The 21,745-nt window shown below is 41.2% G+C and overlaps 1 protein-coding gene across 1 annotated transcript in view; it reads right to left on the bottom strand.

The window, feature by feature from the left end:
• Positions 1-16,454: 16,454 nt before the first annotated feature.
• The window catches only part of AP4E1 (adaptor related protein complex 4 subunit epsilon 1), a 60,313-nt gene continuing 55,022 nt past the window's right edge, over positions 16,455-21,745 (bottom strand). The window contains exons 20-21 of the mRNA XM_059372819.1: positions 20,523-20,680; positions 16,455-19,521 (exon numbers count right to left, since the gene is read on the bottom strand). Coding sequence (XP_059228802.1) covers positions 19,361-19,521; positions 20,523-20,680 — 319 coding nt within the window. The 3' untranslated portion in view covers positions 16,455-19,360. The remainder of the gene's footprint in view (positions 19,522-20,522; positions 20,681-21,745) is intronic.

Here is a 21,745-nt window from a genome sequence, read left to right as displayed (position 1 = left end):
TTTCAGTGTGGGGCAGGGCTCTGCAGAGTAGGGGTCTCAGCCACCCACCCAGGCAGCCAGAGCTTGGGCAGCCGGGCCCCCCAGGCCGTGGTATAAAGCTCCTCCTTGCCGACTGCCAAAGCCCTTCTGGACCAGTTCCTAGGACAAGAGAGTCTGGGGTTTGGCTCCCAAGGAGGGGCTGGATGGAAGCCAGAGCTTGGCACAGAGCGAAGGCTGGAGGCTAGCCGGGGAGCAGCAATTTGTTATGTTGTGGAAGGAGAAAAGCACTCTTCCAGGCTCTGTCACTTGGGAAGGAAGAGCCCGTGGGCTGGTTCCCTCTGTGTGACTGGGCTCCTTCCACCTCTCAGAGCTGCGTTTCCCTAGGGGTCTTACTCCTTCAATGGTAGGATGGGGCAGCCCCTGCTTTGTAGTACAATAACAGTGACAACTTGATTTTAGAACTGGATGGTGGGTTTGGTTTGGGGGAGACAGGTATTTGGAGGTTTGGTTTTTTGTGGCTTTCATATGCAATGCAAAACGTAGGACATGGGACAAGCCATGAGCCAGAAGGTTTAGTCTCAGCTCACCTGCTACCTGGTGACCTTGCACTTCACCTCCCTCAGGCCGTGAAAACAGAGCTGCCCTAGATCACTAAGAACCCTTCTCCTTCCGTAGTTCTGTGTTCTGAGCAACGTGGGAGAGAAGTTCTGGGCATTTTTTTTTTTTTCCCTGTGTGGTTCTTAAAAGGGAAACTATTCATTCGTTAAATGAAGCAATAGCTTCCAAATAGACTGAGAAATGACTCCTTGATGATCCCCTTCAGGACTTTTGATACAAGTTCATGATTTTAGAGGGGGAAAAGCTTTAAGCTAGGAAATGCAAGGTAAAATTAGGACTCCAGGGGCACCTGGGTGGCACGGTCAGTTAGGTGTCTGACCCTTGGTTTTGGCTCAGGTCTTGATCTCAGGGTCCTGGATCCGGCCCATGCCAGGTTCTGCATTCAGCATGGAGTCCGCTTGAGGTTCTCTCTCTTCCTCTCCCTCTGCTCCTCCCGCTTGTACTCTCTCTCATAAATAAATAAAATCTTTTTTTTCTTTTTAAAATTAGGACTCCATAAGGACCAGAGAAGGGAACAATGTGAGCCAAGGTAGAAAGCCAGTCAGTCCACTGCTTAGCTGGGGCCGCCTGGGATTCAATGTCAGGACCAACCATCTACTGAGACATACATTTCAAACTGAGAAGTGTCAGCCTCAGTAATGTATCTCTGTAGAGATAACAGCATAAACAGCACAGTTGTAAATAAGTCATTACTGATGGGAGTCAAATATCATGGGAAATGATCAGAATTATTTTTAATTGTATTAATAGAGCCATTCCCCCAACAAACAAGATTTTTATGGAGTTCTCGGATCTTTTTTTTCCCTTGAATGGTAAAACTCTGATTTCCCTCTATGGGGTAAACATATTACGTCACTGAACTAACTATTTGTACATACAAATGGCATGCTTTGAAACACCCTCAACATGTGTCTGTAGAGAGTGTACTTCATGCACCCTGGTGTAATGAACTTTTCTTTAGATACCTTTATTGAGATATAATTTGTAAAACACACTATTCACCCATTTAAAGTGCACAATTCAGTGGACTGGGGTATATCCACAGATGTGTGCAACCACAAGTACACAATTTCAGAACACTTTCACCCCCTCAGAAGGACGCCTGGTCCTCTAGCTACTGCCTTCCTCCCCCACTCGGGCCTCACCAGTAATACAGAAGTTGCTCTTCCCCTGCCCAATAGCACAATAATAAACTTCTCAATATCTGAAGTCTAAGTTGAGCCTCAAGCAGCATCTGTGCTGTTCCGTGAGAACAACCTCATGGCGTCCTGATGGGCAGCCTCTGTGGGGAGCTGGATCCAGCTAAGTGTGAGGATGGCAGGCTGACCAGACACCTGCAGTTGGCAGCTCCCTCATCATTTTGTTGCTCCAGCACTGGACCCCAAGTCGATGGCCATGCTGGGGGTGCCAGAGAAGGAGCTCGGGTCTCATGTGGGGCAGGGGACCTCAATGTGTGGACCGTGAACCACCTGCATCAAGATTCCCGAGGACAGGAAATGGTTCCTTTGAAAATGCACAGTCCACTCCCAAACTACCTGAGCCAAATCTCTGCATTATGTACAAACTCCATGGTAATATTTAGACAGAGTTTGCAGAGCCCAGTAGAGAGGGCTTGACTTGCCATCCATTGCATCTCTATGCTTAGTTTTTCCCTCCAGCCTCTTCCAGCTTTGAGTCTGAGTCCCTCACACTCTCCCATTGTGTCCACGAGGCCCCCCTAGACTCTCGCTGTTCTCTTGTACGCTGTCAGCTGGGGCTATCAGAAGTCCTGTCATCACAGACTGCAAGGGCCTGAAGGACAGCTGCCTTCACCGTGTTGGACACCACCCACTCTCTCCAATGCTGAGAGTTGCGGAACTGTGGGGAAGGTGGCAGGAGGCCCCCCATGCTATCCTGCCCATGCTGTGAGTTTCACATTTGCCATATTTTTTTTTTCCTATTTCTTGTCTCTCAATTAATGAATTGCCTTCTAAAGTGGCTCTCTGAAAATTTTTTTCTAAGGAAAATGACCTGGGATGGTGATCTGGAAATGTAATTTGGTCCAGTTGCTCCAAGAATAAAAGTCCCTCGGGGGCACATTAAAGATGGCATCCTCTGCTAGGCCCTTCTCAGGCCCTTTTCTTTCCAAGGCTCCCCCTGGAAACGCCAGTGAGGGGCAGGATTCTTTGGAACCTGGAGGGCTAGGAAGCAGAAAGACCTGCCTTTCTGATCTTAAAGTCCACGTGGGCTCAGACCAGCCATCCCCAGGACTCCCAAACAAAAAGGAAGAAGGGAGCTAGGGCACACATAGACACAGGAAGAGGCTCCCAGGAACACAGAGGTTTGGTCCCACATGATTGCAAATTGAACAGGGCTACTAAATCCTTTTGGTGGTCCCTATCCAAGTTCTCCTACAGCAAAGGGGAGCTGGCTTTCTGCCAGAGGAAGAAAGCTGGAGGCTGCCTTTCAGAAAGATACCTTAATAGCCAATGGAGCAAAAAAGGAATGAGGGAGCTCCAGCCATGTCAGGGGTGAGTGCTCACAAGCCTCCCCAAAGAGCCAAGTACCCCTCACTCTGGGTCCACTAGCACAGGACAGGACTAAGGTGCTGGTGTACCACCCCACCAGGCCAGGGTGGAGTAAGGCCCTACAGAAGTGAGGGCTTGACCCAGACCCCTTGCCTCTGACCTGACAATGGCAACTCATTTCTGGAGAGACCAACCAAGTGATGGTTCAGATTATGAAGCCATACCCTGATGATTCCCCAAATTCAATCAATGAAACTGATTTCATTGAAATCAATGAGCTGCTTCCCTCCATTCTACATAGATGGAGGCCCCTTTGCTCATCATTTGTCAGGGGCAGGGAATTTTGAGTTTCCATCTTGCTTCTCCACACAGTGGCAGCCATATTCACTCTGTTCTCCCATTTTTTTTTTTACTGTAGTAAAATATACAGAACATGAAATTTTCCATCTTTACCAGTTTTGAGTGTACAGCTCAGTGGTATTCAGTCTGTTCACATTGTTGCACAACCATCACCACCATCCATCTCCAGAACACTTTTCATCTTGTAAAACTGAAACTCTGTACCCATTAAATAATAGCTCCCCATTCCCCCTCCCCCTGGCCCTTGCAAACCACCATTCTGTCTGTCTCTATGATGTTGACTACTCTGAGTACTTCCTATAAGTGGAATCATACAGTACTTGACTATTTGTGGCTTCTTTCACTTAGCATAGTGTTCTCAAGATTCACCCCTGTTGTAGCATGTATAAGAATGTTCTTCCCTTTTAATGCTGAAGAAGATTCCATTGTGTTTGTACCACATCATCCTTATCTAGTCATCCATCCATGTGCACTTGGGTGGTTTCTACAAGTCTGCTAATGTGAATAATGCTGCTATGGACATGGGTGTACAAGTGCCTCTTTGAGACGTGCTTTCAATGATTCCCAATGTGAAATTGCTGGATCATATGGCAATTGTTTTTAATGTTTTCCATAGCAGCTGTACCTTTTACATTCCCACCAACAGTGCACAAGTGTTCCAATTTCTTCACATCCTTACCCACATTTGTTATTTTCTGGGTTGGTTTATTCTGGGGGGGGGGGCAGTTATTTTTATAGTAGCCATTTGAATGGGCGTGAGATGGTATCTCATGGTGGTTTTGACTTGCATTTCCTTACTGATTAGTAAAGTTGAGTATCTTTCATGTCCTTATTGGCCATTTTGTATATCTTTGAAGAAATGTCTGTTCAAGTCCTTTGCCCATTTTTGAATTAGGTTTACTTTGTTTTTAGGAATTCTCTATATATTCTGGATATTAATTTCTTACCAGATATATGATTTTCAAATATTTTCTTCCATTCTGTAGGTTGCCTTTTTACCCTGCTGATAGTGTCTTCTGATAGACATTTTTTTTTTTGTAATTTTCATGAAGTCCAATTGTTTATATCTTCTTTTGTTACCTGTGCCTTTGGTGTCATACACAAGATATTATTGCCAGATCCAATATCATGAAGTTTTTGCCCCATGTTTCTTCAAAGAATTTTATAGTTTCAGGTCTTACATTTAGGTCTTTGAGCCATTTGGAAATAATTTTATTAGCACTTTATTGTAGTTTTCATTGTATGGTCTTTCACCTCCTTGTTAATTCCTATGTTTGATGCTACTGTAAATGGAATTTTTTCCATAATTTCCGTTCCAGATTGTTCATTGATGGCATATAGAAATGCAACTGACTTTTGTCTGTTGACTTTGTATCCTGCTTCTTTGCTGAATTCATATATAAGTTCTAAGAGGGTTCTTTTTGGTGTGTGTGTGGAATTTTTAGGGTAGCTGCTATTGTACTAAGAGCTGAAATTGACCAACATTAACCAAACCTTCCTCTGGAAGTTACAAGATGGTCTTATGCAATAGATTCCAGGGTTCTAAAATAGTTAGATCAGATAGATTATTCCACTACAATTGTTGTATAGCAGGTGAGATCAAAATTCCAAGAAAAGGAGGTCTCATGCTCTATGTATATGTACACCCATGTGTGGGACACAAGCACCCACTTTTTAAATTCCCAAAACCACAGAAAAAAATTTTTTTTTTCATTTTTTAAAGTCAAATCCAGTTGACAAATTTCCCAAAACCTTCTAAGTTAACCACAAACAACAGGAATGCTTGAAAGATTCTTGGTAGATGTTAAGCTTTCCAAGAACGTGAACAAGAAAAACCAGTCCATGAGCATGCATGTGTGATGCCTCCAAGCCTACCGCAGGTCCTCTGATCACCACTAATGGAAGGAAGAAGTGGCGGCATTTCACTTCCCACCTCAGCTCTCACTGCCTCTCACCCTGAGTGATAGTGATCTCATCTGCAGACTAATTCATGCCAGGATGATGTGAGGGTTGACTGCAGCCCCTTTACCCAGGACAGAACTGCAGCTTGACTGGGCTGCTGAAACAAGGCCTTTGTAGGAATTGGGTTCCTCCTGACTCTCCTCCCTTACATTGTAAATGCCAGGAAGAAAAGACCCACAGGGGAGTGGGTGACCCTTACAGTTGTGGCTGGCCAATTCCTCACTTGCCTGAGAGTTCCCAGAGGAAATGCAAACAAATCAGACCACACTTGGCTGCTGGCCAATGAATCTTTGAACTTCTTCAATAAAAAGTCTTTAAAACTTTGGTTCTGACCCAAATCTTTTGCTGCAGGATAAAAACCACTAGGTCTCAAGTCTCTGTGTTTAGGGAAAGTGTGTCTGTGGCATTTGAATAAGGGTGTTTATCTCAGAGATGGTTCCTTGAGTTCCACCAAGTTCTATAAAAAGCTCACTGTGCCTCACTTGCAGTGTTCAAATCTTCCTGAATATTTGGTGTTTCCCTCCACCCCTCACCTGTTGGCTGTATCATCTTGCGACTGTCCCTAACTCTGTCCTCCTCCTTGTAAGCCCCCTGTTGTGCTTTATAAAAAGCCCCAGAGGTTGCTGACTTTCCACTGAAACCAAGGCAAGAGAAAAACTCTCCAGCAGGAGGTGTTTGAAAGATATTTGTTGGGGCACCTGGGTGGTTCAGTTGGTTATGTGTCAGACTCTTGGTTTCGGTTCATGTCATGATCTCAGGGTTGTGAGATCGAACCCCACATCGGGCTCTGTGCTCAGCAGGGAGTCTGCTTGAGATTCTCTTTCTCCCTCAGTCCCTCCCTCCACTCATACACACACACACTGTCTAAAATAAATAAATAAATAAATCTTTAAAAAATAAATAGATGCTTCTGTCACTGGTATTCACTATCCGAAGTGGTCCTAGAACCTCCAGTGTCACAAAAAAATAAATAAACTTAAAGACTTGGTGAGCTACAAGATGCCGTGTGTTTCTTTTAGGCTAAATTGAACATCAGATTTTTTTTTTCCATTCCCTCTTTGTTGCTGCTTACTTCCACAGCAGGTAATACAGCAGGTACCTGCCCTCCAAGGCCAAATCTCCTGCCCTTATAAACACAAATCTCAGGAGGAGAGAGGACCAAGTTTTCCAGGTCTAGGCATTCCTTAGTCCTGTGTGTCCTCCAAATCAATACCTTTACTGCCTCCACTTCCATACCTTCCTGGAAATAATACTGAGTCCACTTGGAGCCTCTAAGAGGAAGTCTGGAGGAAGTGAGCTGCCAGCAAACCACCAGGCAGAGGTTTCTTACCCTATTCTAGCACCAATCCTCCCCACAACATGGATAGTCAAACAGCAGCCACACCCTCCCCGTGTGTCCCGAGTATGATGCTTGAAACTCAATCTGAAACCTGCCTGTGCCAAACCCACAGCACATCTGGGAATCAAAGGCATCAATAAAGTTTCCCAGAGAATCCGAAGTAGGTGGAAAAGAACAGGAGAGGATTCCAGACTCAAGGAAAGAAAGATCACAGATCATACCCTAGGCATATTTTTTAAGAAAACTGGAGTGAGCAATAATTGTTACCCATTTCCATAACTGTGCCTTTAATTAACACCTTTACAGAGTCAGGCCCAAACTGTTCACTTTTACCTGAATGACTTTTAGTGACAATCGATGGGAACCAACTCCATTTCAGAATTAATTTTCTTTTATGGCACATTTCCAGATGTGTCACAGGGCATAAAGTGTTATAAAATAGTATTCTCTATTATCCTTAGAGTATCAGTATAAATTTATATGTACACAAATGTACTGGGTCAAGTATTTTAGGACAGCACCAAATCAATTTATAATGATGTACATCACTAACTACAGAAAAAGAGGTTCTAGGTAGGCCTGCTGCTTGCTTCCCTATTAGGCATCCTTTCTTTTTGCATTGGCGGCAACACATGTCATCTCCTCCCCCACCGAACAGATTTATTTTAGCCACCCATAAAACAATTTCATACTCTACCATAATATTTATGGATTAAATGTGATACTTGACCTCATTTTGCTCAATTTTCATGTTTTTCTTGCCATTACATTTATATATTTACATGCAAATTTCTAAAATTGGCCAGAACTCTGATGGAGCAGACAAATTATGAGAGCAGATGAAATAACATATTCATAGATTATTTATGATGTTGTAACTTTCTAAAGTGCTGTGAAGTCACCTCCTTCTAAAGTGCTGTGAAGATAATATTGCTAGTGCTGGTATTTATGGAAAGTTATAAATGAACATGTTGGATGCCTGTTTTGGTAATGGCAGTTTTCAGGGCTTTGGAAGAGTCCTTCACTGTAGTCACTTTGTTTGACATCATTCTTTCCTCTAGGGAATTTCTTCATGGCTGTTTAAGAGGAGGCTGACCCTGGAGGGGGGTTGTCAGGGCTGCTTATAAGTGGGTGCAGTCACTGTCCCTTGCCTGGGTAAAGAGTGGTTTCTTAGAGTGTCGTGTATCCCATCTTGGGCTGCCTTGACTCTCACACATGCTGATGGGAATGTAAAATGGTGTGACCACTGTGTGGTAGTTCCCTTTAAACTCCAACATGGATACCATATGACCCAGCAATTCCATTCTTTGATATACACCCAGGAGAACTGAAAACATATACTCATAAAAGTCTGCACACTGATGTTCATAGTAGCATAACAGCCAAAATGTGGGGCACCTAGTGGCTCAGTCAGTTAAGCCTCCAACTCCTGATTTTGGCTCAAGTCATGATCTCAGGGTCATGAGATTGAGCCCTGAGATAGGCTCTGTGTTGGGCATGGAGCCTACTTAAGATTCTCTCTCACCTTCTCCCTCTGCCCATCACCATCCCCTACTCGTGCCCGCTCTCTCAAAAAAAAAATCAAAATCAAAATCAAATGAAACATAATTGCCAAAAAGTGGAAACAATCCAAATGTCCACCAACTGAAGAGGATAAACAAAATGTGGCACACCCATACAAAGGAATACTATCTGGCCAGGAAAAGAACTAAGTATTGTTAAATGCTACAATATGAACAAACCTTGAATACATTATGCTAAGTGAAAGAAGCCAGAGACACAAAGGCCACGTATAGTATGATGCCATTTTAAAAAAATGTCCAGAAGTGGTAAATCCATAGACGGAGAAAAAACATTAGTGGATTCCAGAAGCTGGGGAGAGGGGAAATTGGGGTTAACTCCTAATAGACACAGGGTTTCCTTTTGGGTTGATGGAAATTATATAGTGATAATAACTGTACAATATAGTTAATATACAAAAAATACTGACTTGTACACTTTAAAATGAAGGGCTTTATGTTATGTGAATTATATCTCAATTTAAAAAGGCCAACATCAAAGGAATATACTACAGTCTTCACAGAATAATATCAACAATGTCAAACTTAGTAACTGCAAAATGCAACTCTGAAGAGGACTGCAGAAAATTTTAAGAAAATTAGTCAGATATATCTTCTAATGCATTCTTCAGAAAAACACCTCTATTTTTTGGACAGAATAGATGCTGAGGTTTTGAGGACAAAAATAGCTAAGAAATGTGACTATGTTACAAGTAAAATAACTCTGCTTATCTTTTAAATGATTATATATAAAGACATTAATTTTTGTTTTAATGCAAATAGTTATGCTTTCCAAAAATTTGTTAGAAACAGCTTTTTATTTATCTATTTTATTAATCACTAATAAGCCAATTTGTTGATCAATGAAGATTTCAAAAAATTTTGTAATTTTAAATTCTATATAAAGCTCTCATTCACTTTCAAAAATAACTTAGTTTCCACTATAAATTCCATAGTGGAATTTATAGAAAGAAATAATCAAAAGTAATAAGTAAGGGGTGCCTGGGTGGCTCAGTGGGCTAAAGCCTCTGCCTTTGGCCCAGGTCATGATCCCAGGGTCCTGGGATCGAGCCCTGCATCAGGCTCTCTGCTCAGCAGGGAGCCTGCTTCCTCCTCTCTCTCATTGCCTCTCTGCCTACTTATAATCTCTGTCTGTCAAATAAACAAAATCTTAAAAAAAAAAAAAAAAGAGAGTAATAAATAATAGTTCCTTTGTAGCCTGAGGAACCAAGACACTTCACACCCTTACTGGGGAGAAGGTCCCTTCCGAACAGCTTGTGGGACTCCTGCAGACATCTGTGTCCCCACGCTTGCCGCACTCTGCCATCCAGATAGTTCCTCCAAATGAAGAACTCCCGAAGGGCAAGAACCCAATCTCATTCCCCAGAACTTAGCATCATGACTGACCTTTGAAAGGTGCTCAACTGATGAAAGAAATCAGGGAAAGAGGAAAAATGATCACTTTTTGTCAGTTCTGTGCTCTGTTCCTGCACCCAGTCCCCTCTGTGTTCTAGCATGGGGTCTGGGGAAAACTGGGGGAAGCCTGGCATCAGGACTGGGCTTGCCCCATCTCCTCTCTGGGCCTCTGGGACTGGCAGCCACACTTTTCTGGACTTTTCCATAACGCCTCAAACTGAGCTTCAGTCAGCTGGCTCATCCTCATGCCCCAGACTCACACCCCCTGAGCTCTGGCCCTGCAGACGTGGGCTTGCTCCCAGCACTGTAGTCAGGAACGGGTGGTCTGATGATTCTCCACTACATCCTGCTGGGAGTGACCCAGGCACACTTGCTGAGAAACTATGCTCAGAGGTACCACCTCAAAAGTTGATGTGCTGGGGGGTACCTGGGTGCTTCAGTTGGACTGTTGATTTGAGCTCAAGTCATAATTTCAGGGTCATGAGATCAAACCCCAAGTGGGGCTCCGGATTGGGCATGGAGCCTACTTACAATTCTCTCTCTCCCTCTGCTCCTCCTCACTGCTGGGAAGCACATGCCCTTTCTCTCTAACAAAAAAAAAAAAAAAAAAAAAAAAAAAAAAATTGATGTGGCTGAAATAATTCATTAATTTAAAAAAGATCTTTAACATATATAGATAAAATGGTCAAGAATTTCAAACATGGGCGCCTGGGTGGCTCAGTGGGTTAAGCCTCTGCCTTCGGCTCAGGTCAAGATCTCAGGGTCCTGGGATCGAGGCCCGCATCAGGCTCTCTGCTCAGCAGGGAGCCTGCTTCCTCCTCTCTCTCTCCGCCTGCCTCTCTGCCTACTTGTAATCTCTGTCTGTCAAATAAAAAATAATAATAATAATAATTTCAAACATGTTTATTTCACTAAATAATTATACATATACCTCTGCGTGTATCTGTATATGCATGCTGGATTAATTTGCTTATCGCTCATCTTTGGTGATGATTGTTTTCCAATACAAAACAATAAAAATGGTGAATCATCGATCATCAATGGTTAACTTGTTGAAAATAGTTTCCCCCGGCTTTATAATTACCTGCTTAAATTAAATAATCACACATTATTTAAATATTTAAATAATCACAGCATTATTTAATTTCCTGACCCAACTGTCAAACTAAAATAAAAACAAATTACTGTAATTTCTCTGTTTTCTTTAGACTAGCTGGACTTTCAGCATTCACAGTGGCTTCAAATCTTTAAATAACCAAGAAAACAAAATATGTCTCTCTCTAGTCAGAAAAGAAAATCCCCCATCAGTCTGCTCACAGAAGTTATGGTACCCTCTAATTGGCAGAACTCCCAAAGGGCCAGCTGCCTCTCACCAAAGCCACAAGGTGGGGAAGAAGAAAAGAAAAAAAAAAAAGAAAGAAGAAAATGGGCAGAGGACTTCAAGGACGAATATAAAATCCGTATAGTCCTAACTCTTCTGCTAGGTGTCTGTGTGACCTCGGGCAAATCACTTTAGCTCCCTGAGCTTCAGTTTCTTCATCAACAGGAAAACACAGCAGTTGGGCAGATTAAGCACATAACAGTGTTTGGAACAGTTTCTGACCCAGTGGCACTCAATAAATGTTACCTTGTTGTGACGGCAAATTACTTTTCCTCGGAGGCCTTTTAGATTTGATTAGGAGTAGAGAGTCACTGTGGACAGGAGGTATTATGTCAGATGAAGCTGGAAGGCGGAGAGCTCCTTGCAGTCTACTAGTTGGGAAGCCCCTAATTAGAAAGAGGTTGCTATAAACTAATTACATACTACTTAAGACAGGACAAATAAGCTTCATTTTGAGTTGCAACTTAGATTACCAACTACTTAAGAGGTGGATGACTGAAGGGCTATGGTAGGAAGGATTCTGAAGCTGAGGCTTGAGTCCAGAAGCAGGAGGGATGTGATAGATGGCAGCGTCTGTCCTGAGCTTAGAAATGTGATAGCAGGTGCCACTCTTGATCTTCTGTGCACAAAGGACCCACCTGCAATGACTTTGACAAAAGAACTTCAATAGAAACTCAGACAAAGAATAGTACTTCTTTTTTTTTTTAAGATTTTATTTATTTGACAGAGAGAGATCACAAGTAGATGGAGAGGCAGGCAGAGAGAAAGAGAGAGAGAGAGAGGGAAGCAGGCTCCCCGCTGAGCAGAGAGCCCGATGCGGGACCACGACCAGAGCCGAAGGCAGTGGCTTAACCCACTGAGCCACCCAGGCGCCCCAAATAATAGTACTTCTTAAACCAAGAAATAATTTAGTAGAGAATCACTTCATTAAAAATACACACACACACACACACACACACACACACACACACGCACGCACGCACACCCCTAACAAAGAAAAATGCCAGTACTAAGAAGATACATGGCATTACAGGGACAACTCCTGAGAGATACCCTGCTTTACTGACTTAGGCCCTTGAAATCCAAGGAAGAGGCTGGGAAAGGTAACTCTGTTGGAGAGCCCACGAGCTGACATTTTTATTAATAAGTTCAATGTTCATGGAAGGAAACTTTAAGAAACAACAAACCTCAAAAAAAAAAAAAAAAAAAAAAAAGAAAGAAAGAAAAGAAACAACAACCTTCTTCCCCTCCCCTCCCTCCCCAAAATACCCTTCTATTATGCACAGAGAAATTAGCAGTTCAGAGTCCACAGTATTCTCCCACAAAGAACACTCCCAATAACCACTCCCAGTGCTGGGGAGAGCTGGATTCAGGCTGTCCTACCACAGTACTCTTAGCCTGGGGCTGCTCCAGGCAGAGGCTAAGGCTTGTGCCCTTCTGGCCTGTCTGGCATTGTCGGTGGACACAAGTCTTCAGAGGCTTCACACTGATGGGAAGATTTCAGGAGTCCTCTTCTACTCCATTCTGCTTTCTTAACCAATGCTTAACTGCCATAATAAGGGAGCTCTTCCTTTCAATGCTAATTGCATCCCCCAATTGTAGGTACAATATCTTTTTTTAAAAAAAGATTTTATTTAGGGGCACCTGGGTGGTGCAATCATTATGCATCTGCCTTCGGCTCAGGTCATGATCCCAGGGTCCTGGGATGGAGCCCTGCATCAGGCTCCCTGCTCGGTGGGAAGCTTCCCTCTCCCAGTGCTTATGCTCCCTCTCCCAGTGTCTCTGTCAAATAAAGAAATAAAATCTTAAAAAAAAAAAAAAGAACTTCTTTATTTATTTGGAGGTGGTGTGGCAGACGGGAAGAGAGGAACAAACAGACTGCACTGAGTATGGAGCCCGACACAGGGCTCTCTCTTATGACCCTGAGATCATAGCCTGAGCCAAAACCAAGAGTCAGGCGCTCAATTGACTGAGCCACCCAAGCGCCCCAGTACATTATTTTTAATAACCTGGCCAAATCTAAAACATACAGAGTGTTCCAGTTCTATGTCCACACAGAGTAAAATATGCCTCTTCCTTTCAAATTCTATACTGAATTTGATCAAGTGACTCAGGAATGCCCAAGATAGGAATGTGTCCTTCATGAAATTAAAACCTAATTAGGGAACTACCTCTTCCGACCATGAGTAAAAAGGACTAGATTTACCCTCCTGCCTTCAACAACTGGGAAACTGTAGAGATTACATGAAACCATGATCTTCAGACACTGGAAAACACCCAGTGCATCACTCTTGATTTCTCTGAAAGAAGGGAAACAAAAACAAAAATGATTATCCCAGCTAACTGCCTGGAAGCAGCTTCAGGATCAGGGCACAGGATCGGGAAGGAAAAGTCCAAAGAGATCAGGGAGGCCAGGATGGCTAGAATTTGGGATGTAATAGTTTTGTTTCCACCAGCCAAAGTGCCCCCATGAGATAGAGGTAGTATCTTCAGAAAGGTGTTATCTTAATAGTGTTAACCCTAAAGACTGCTCTGGACTCAGCCTAAGAAAACTTAAAGGCAGGTGCTGGAAGGATCAAATTGATTCCAAGCAACTTAACTGCACCAGAACAAAACTTCAATTCTCTCTGAATTGCCTTTAAAGTTTAAGAATGGATTTAATATCAAGATTAGAGCAAGGAAGGGAAAAAATAATCACTGATTGTTTTTTTCTAGATTTGACCTCTATAGGGCTGTAAATCAGAATCTTGGTTGAAACTTAGATCCAAGATGGCACTAATAGAAATATAATGCAATCACTTACGGAGTTTAAGCTTTCTACTACCACATTAAAAATAAAAAGAAACCTGTGAAATTAATTTTGATAACATACTTTTAGTCTAATATATTTAAAATACTATTTCAATATCCTTAATATAAAAATTATTTTACTTTTGCACTACATCTTTGAAATCCAATGTTTATACTTCAAACACATCTCAATTCTGACTGGCCACATTTCAAGAACTGCCAGATGACGACGTACAAAGGGCAAGGCCTGAAAAGGGTACTGAGCACGGGAACTTTTGCCCCTGTGAAACCCTCTAATCACTTAGGTCTTTCTGATAACCAATGCCATCCAGTGGCTCTGTCAAAGCCACTCTAAGTCAGTCCATTAGCATAAAATCAGGTCTGCTCAAAAAAGGCTCCTTGTGAAGCCTGTGTAGATGAAGATTGGCCCAATATTTGGGTCCAAATCATTTCATTTTTCCCATAGCTCATAATAACTCTTCTACTTAACTCGAGCCACTATTAGTCAACTAAAATGAAAAAATAAATTCTTAACCTTGATCTATCAGGTCTTATACCTTGGTTATCAGTGCAGACCAGCTTGCCCCACTCATTGGTTTTTCCCTCAACTTCATTAAATTATATAGTAGCAATTCAGACCAACCCCCTCCCCCTAAGAATATATCACACCTCACCTCTGTTCCTTTCTGCTTTTCACACAATGTAAGGGATGGAGCCATGCAATCAAACAGATTTCCAAGTACTTTTCCTTCACTGAAATACCAAAAAATCTCTGGGCTCTAGTCTGCCCATTTGGCACATGTCCTGCCAGACTGCATCAGGGAAGAACTTCTTAAGGTCAGCTGTTTAGTGGCCTCAACAGTATGTTCTGAAGAATGAAAAGTACTCATCCACTTAGGAAAACAGTTTAAAATAACTAAAGAAAATTGATTCCTTTCTTGGAAAGAAGCCCACAATCTAGCTGCAAAAGAACTCACTATATTTTGAGCATTACAGATGCTCCAGGAAATTCATGGCTATTTGACATCATTCATATTTTCCCCCTGCCCAGGTCTGTCTTCCCTGAATCCAGGCCACGATCTTTAAGTTCTCAGGGTTCTCTAGACCCATCTTTTGGGTACCTTCCTATCTTGGATGCAGGCACCCACCATAAAGTTTCCCAGGTGATGCACAGGATAACACATTTCCTTTTAAGTAATTCTGTTTCCTGTTTCCTGCTGCTTATTCAGAAGACCTGTACTTCCTAACTTTCCTGATGCTGTTGGCCTTGTTAATGTATGGTTGCCCCCCACACACCATTATCACAGTGGTCACTCTTCTAAAAAAACAGGCAATGCTAACTTAGCTGGTAAATCTCCCTTATCATATTCATTAGCTACCTATCTTAAGCTTCACTCATCAAATGCCTACTGTTTTCTGTCCTAGAACAAGTTCTTTTAGATCAGTACAGCATCATGGACATCTGCTATAATGCAGAAACGTCCTCCTCCAAGTCATAGTATCTGTAATCACACTGTATTTGCAGAGAGATTTCTTAAATGGCATGGCGCCTTCTCATAGGACTTAGCTTTCAGGTCGGTAAAGGTCCCATCAAGCACTCATGCTTCCTCTCTCCCACCTGGTAGAAATTGGCACAAGCTAGTTTCACCAGAACCCCTTTCTGCTGACCTGTATCTATAAACTAGGTCAGATCACTTTGCTTTATTTTTCGGAGAGCCATGGGATTGCTAAAATCAATCCCTGGATATTACCTGGTCTCAGATTACTTATTTTGAGGGGACAAGTCATTCATTCAGTAAGCTGAGCCCCTAACACTGAGTGCCTATTATGTATCAGGCAAAAGGAACATAAAACATTTGCATGGTCCTTAATCATAAAAAGTTCATAGTCTCATTATGCACACAAATAAACAAGTAGCTTTCATACAATCATGAATCCTGGCCCATTTGGCAACAGCCCGCCCTCCCTTCACGAGGCCCTTCAACTACTACAGCAGGTGTGGTGCATTTTACCTTCTGTGCCCCAAAGATGGGGCTGCAAATCTCAGAATTTGTCTGCTATCCATTATAGCCAATGGTAGGCACAAATCGGTGAGATTTAATGCCATTTTTTATCTAGCTTTGTGTTTTAGGATACACATGCAGAAATGGCCAGGAGACTCAGAGTCTTCGGTCACTAAGTCACCAACTGAATTACTGTGTTTCTTGCATCTTCTGGTGGCTTTAGGGAGAAGGAATAATAGAACACTGCTTTGAATGCTCTGGTCAGGCTACAGAGGATATGGACATGCACCTGAGGATCAATCCACACTCTAACCTGTCTGAAGCCCACAAAGTTCTCTTTGAACACCACACAGAAACAGCAGTATCTTTACTTTTAACCAATTAGACCACATTCTTCGAGACCATTATGAGTAAATTACTCTTTTCATCCTATTCCAGTTGTGCCTGTTCTGTTTCACCAACCCCATCAAATCACTGAGTAGGATTTACTGGTTACTCAGCTGTTTAGACAATAAAAAACACACAGACCAAAGAACAGTATAGATTATTTTGTATTTATTACACGTTTAACTGAATTTTTTGCAATTACAGAATTCAACTCCAAAATAAGGTAATTAATGCCTGCTAGGCTGTCATTCTCACTTGCATTTTTCCTCTCCTAAAATTTTACACAGCAAAACACCTTAAAGACATGTGAATAGGTTCAGTGCACTTTCAGTGGCTTACAATTATGAGACAAAGAACACATTTATCCATAAAAAAGACAAAGAGCTCAATATTGTACAATATTACGGACATGAAATAAAAGAGAAGAAAAAATACAATACTGCATTTTCAGCACAACTGTTTTGGTAGAGGCTAGCCGGTCACTGCCTAAAACGCTGCAGCTCCGCAGGGCACATGCTGCGCTCGGCAAGCTTGGCACATGAGCGCGTGAGGACTGCGCTGCTTCCATCTGTGGTATCTTCAGAAGGACCCTCACTCGGGGCCCACGTTCCCCTGAGCCTAATCTGCTCGCCCCCACAGGGACTACTCTGATGGGAGCCTGTCTGCCCTGCATTCACCTCCAGGTTCATGCTTGCCATCACCGGCCTTCTCACACAGCTGACAGTCCCCACCAGAGCTCTTACTCCAAACGTTGCCCCCTCACATGACTAAACTGCGACTGTACGGTAAAGAGATTGTCTACCCACAAAACTCATTCTCCCTACTTTAGAGTCACAGCTCCTGCAATGCAAAAAAGGTTGGTGATGCCTGATTTAGAATTTAAAACATTGAATTAATCTAGGCAAAATATATACTGCTCTGAAGTTCTTTACAATTTACTCTTTTGTTGTTGTTGTTGTTGTTGTTGTTTTTAAAACCATAAAAATATAAACATTGTAAACATTCTACTAATCACTTCAGCGGAAACTCTGACACCCTATTTTCCATTTAGTGAGTTCAGAAAGAACAAAAGTGGCACGAAGTTCCCCGTGGCAGGCCAAAACAACGTCTCCACCCTAACCTACACATGTCCCACCATTAGACAGCTCTGCTGGCCAAGCCATGTCTTTCACGACAACTGCCGCTGCCACCCCTGAACAATCTTGCAGCCAAACAGCACTATATAGTTCATTGTAATCTCTCCCAGGTGGTTGTCCATCTGCTTGCTGGACACCTTACACCCACTGCTCCATACTCAACTCAGCCTTCATGATCACACAAACACACAGAAGTAAGGACACAAAAAAATTAGAGCACCTCCTTTGCCATACACTACTCTCCTCTACAAAGTGAGAGGATACATCTTATTTCTTTGTCAGAGTAAGAGCAGAATTAGGGGGGTGTTGGTGACAGAGGTAGAAATAAAGAAGCTATAAGTTTAGCCCCCAGTGTCCACTACACCCAGAGAGAGCTCATACCCTTCACTACAACACTGCTGGGAACCTGAAGATGAATCTGATATTCTACTCAGAAGGAGAAACCTAGACAGGAAATTCCAGTCATTTATCATTGCTCTTGCAGCAAGGTTTCACTACATGTTTTTAAAAGCATAAAATTAACAAGGTGCTACCTTTTTTAAAACAAATAACTTTAACATTAATTTTTTAAAATAGCACTTGAGTTTTTAGGGAGAAAAACACTAGACATAAAAAACTATTGAAATCTATCAGCTCTGGGGAATCCCCTTAGTATCTGTATCAGTTATGATTAGTGAGATAATTTAAACCGAACTCCACGCCTGCGTAACAAACAATACCAACTAACCAGAGAATTAACTGCAAGGACTTAAAATTATATTACCAGAATAGTGTCCATGGTGAAGTGTCAGAAAAAGTGAAATAATAAATATTTTCCACAGCACCATAAGATTTTATAAAATACTTACTATTTCAGTTTTTAACTTTAATGTACAATCTCAAGATTGTGGTCCATCATTCATAGTAGGCTTAACCTCTTTTACTGATAAGAGTTCTGAGAGATGCCATAAAGGCACAACTAACAACAAAAAAATGATATATTTTACTGAAGAACCTGTCTGGTATACTTAAGCAGTCACTGCTTTGGTTCTATCCACTGAGTACTAGTAAAGCCAGTAAAGATGACTTTCCCATTTGTACTCACAAAATTCAGCTTGTCAAAAGGACCTAAATGGACCTAAATGGACACTAAGATATTCACCATAACTAAAATGTCCTTTTATATCTGTTTGTTTTAGTACTGTGTGCTCTTATAGGTTGTGCTTCCACATGACAATATTTTGTAAATGGCTATGGGTTTTTAAAATAAGAATACAGTGATTCACTTTGAATTTTAAAAATAAATGCAAGTGGGAAAATAAACAAATTTTGTAGCCAAATTAGCTGCAAGTATGTGTAATGAGTTATCTACAACAAAAACTATATCACAGATTGAATCCCCCCAATATCCAGCATGCTCATGGATCTCCTGAACTGTCAGTGTGTGCTGTGCCAACTTAGTTCAGTACTGATTTAAGCAAAACATAATTGAAAGTAATGACCTGCCTATCAAAAAGCTTACTGCATTCCAAAGCCAAATATGAATTAGGTTTGGGATTATCAATGCCATGTCTGTCTCCCCTCCATTAGTGCAGAAAACTGAGACTTGGCTTTACTACAAATCAGCTAGCACTAGAGGAAATTTGCTATAAAATTATTTATAACAAAATAAATATTTTCATCCCTCTACACTAAGTGACATATAAATCATTAGCAATTTATAACATTAGTTTAGGTCACTTTTTTGGGACCCAAACGTACTGTACAATCCTGAGTAAAAGGTTAAGGATACAGTTCCTTGGGGATCTTTCTTGATCAGGATTCATTAGCGTATAATAAGCCCCATTTTCATTAGAAGTACCAAGAGTTCTTTTTACTTTGGTAAGTACATTTATCTGTGTAAACCATTTATTCTGATGGAGTAAAATAGAAGCAGAGCTTCTGCTAGGATCCCTCCATCACCTTCTGACACTGATACAGTAAATAGTCAGGAAGAGGAGAGCAGGAGGATCTAAACCACAGGGCTAATACGTCACCATGAACTCGAAAATGCAGCAAGCAGGGGATGGATGGGAGCAGCTGACAGGCCAAAAGCCCTTCATTGCCTACAACAAAACAAAAATTAAAAATTCTTTAAGACAAAGGGACTTAAGTAGACATTTCTCCAAAGAAGGTATATAAATGGCCTACAGGCATGTGAAAAGACATTCAACATCACTGAACAGTACAGAAATGCATTCCTACTCATATATATGTATGAATATATATATATATATCATACACACACACATACTCATATGTATGTATAACAACCGCTGGTGAGGATGTGGAGAAATTGGAACCTCTATGTACTGCTGATGGTAATGTAAATGGTACAGATGCTGTGGAAAATGATATGGCAGTTTCTTCAAAAACTAAATATAAAATTATATAACCAAAAGAACTGAAAGCAGAGACTTGAACACAGATTATCTGCACACTCACATTCACAGCAGCATTATATCTAATAGCCAAAAGGGGGAAGTGTCCATCAACAGATGAAGGGACAAACAAAATGTGGTACATTCATATGTGAATAGTAAATAGTGTCCAGGCTTAAAAAGGAAAGAAGTTTTGACACATGCTACATGAATGAACCTTGAAGACAGGTTAATGAAATAAGCCAGTCACAAAAGGACAAATATTGCATGATTCTGCTTATATGAGATACCTTGAATAGTTGAATTCATAGAGACAGAAATAAGAATGGTGGTTGCCAGGAGGTAGAGAGGATGGGGAATGAGTTAGTGTTTAAAAGGCACAGAGTTTTAGCTAAAAGAGGAAGAAGTTCTGGAAGTGATGGTGGCCATGGTTGTACAACAACATGAATGTACTTAATGCCAAAGAACTGTACACTTAAAATTGATTAAAATGGAAACTTTCATCATGTGTAATTTACCACACACAAAAAATTACTTAATAATGTCTGAACAACACACTCATTTGAAAGGTACTCATAACAGGAAATACAGCTCTAGAAAATGGGATACTCATAGAAGCTGATTTGTGTTCTGACTGTGAGCAAGCCCCTATAAACGTAAGATTGCCTTTTTGTAACTCTACGAACCTATAATCTCAACAACATGAAGTCTTAGTTTCTGTTGCAGGGTCTTTAGGGCAGAAGGCAGAGCAGCTTGAGATTCTGACACTTTAACATTTTGCTTCACATCATTTGCAAAGGATAACCAGAGTTTGCCGAAATTTTCAGTTGAAATTTTCAATGGCCTGAAAATAATTTTTAAAATTAGATTTATGTCCAGAAGAATGAAATAATTCTAAACAAACAAATACATATCAAATAACTCATGGGAATAGAATACAATCTTTATAAACCAGGGTCCTGCAAAATTTATGTTTTAAATTAACTAGGACTAGAATGTTTATCATCCTCCAAACTGATGAAAATACTGAAAAAAGATGTTATTAAATGTAGATGTCTTTTCAATAAATCACTCAGCTCTAAGTATTAGTAATTTCAGTAAAATTTTACCAAGTAATTTCATGAATCATTTAAACATAAAACTTTCATGTATACTTTGGATTTGGGGATAGTAAGACACTATCAACGTCGTGTACAAGAGGATGAATACAAGGATCTGGCACCTTATGTAAATTAGACCAAGGAAAGAATTTTAATAAATGTATTTTTGGAAATGGTTCATGAGGGGCGCCTCGGTGGCTCAGTGGTTCAAGCCTCTGCCTTAGGCTCAGGTCACCATCCCAGAGTCCTGGGATCAAGCCTGCATCAGGCTCTCTGCTCAGCAGGGAGCCTGCTTCCTCCTCTCTCTCTGCCTGCTTCTCTGCTTACCTGTGAGCTCCGTCTGTCAAATAAATAAAATCTTTAAAAAAAAAAAAAAAACGGTTCATGAGACTGAAGATCAAATAGTGAACACTGGGTCACTGGGGGTAGAATTTTAAGGAACTTTCAAATTCTACTTATATTTTTCTATAGCATTTCAATTTTTATATTAATTGCACACTTATTTTATAATTAGGAAAAATATTTTTTAAAGATACATAGGATTTTATTAATACACACTGAAGAACTGTTTATTGTATATATTATACTTTTTCAGGTCACTAATGCTCACCATGGGATACACCTTTAGTCAGAGAATATAAGTTTTTAGAAGGCTGGATTCTATCTTATACAGCACCATAAGCAGAAATATATTCTTTGAAAGAGTGACAGACATGTTTTTACTAAAGATTTTAAAGGGGGGACGCCTGGGTGGCTAGTTGGTTAAGCAGCTGCCTTCAGCTCAGGTCATAATCCCAGCGTCCTGGGAT

Source organism: Mustela nigripes, chromosome 13 (assembly GCF_022355385.1).
Source record: "Mustela nigripes isolate SB6536 chromosome 13, MUSNIG.SB6536, whole genome shotgun sequence".
In the NCBI taxonomy this organism is placed as follows: Eukaryota; Metazoa; Chordata; class Mammalia; order Carnivora; family Mustelidae; genus Mustela; species Mustela nigripes.
Note: the sequence above shows the minus strand (reverse complement) of the source record. Positions and strands in the feature narration are given on the sequence as shown.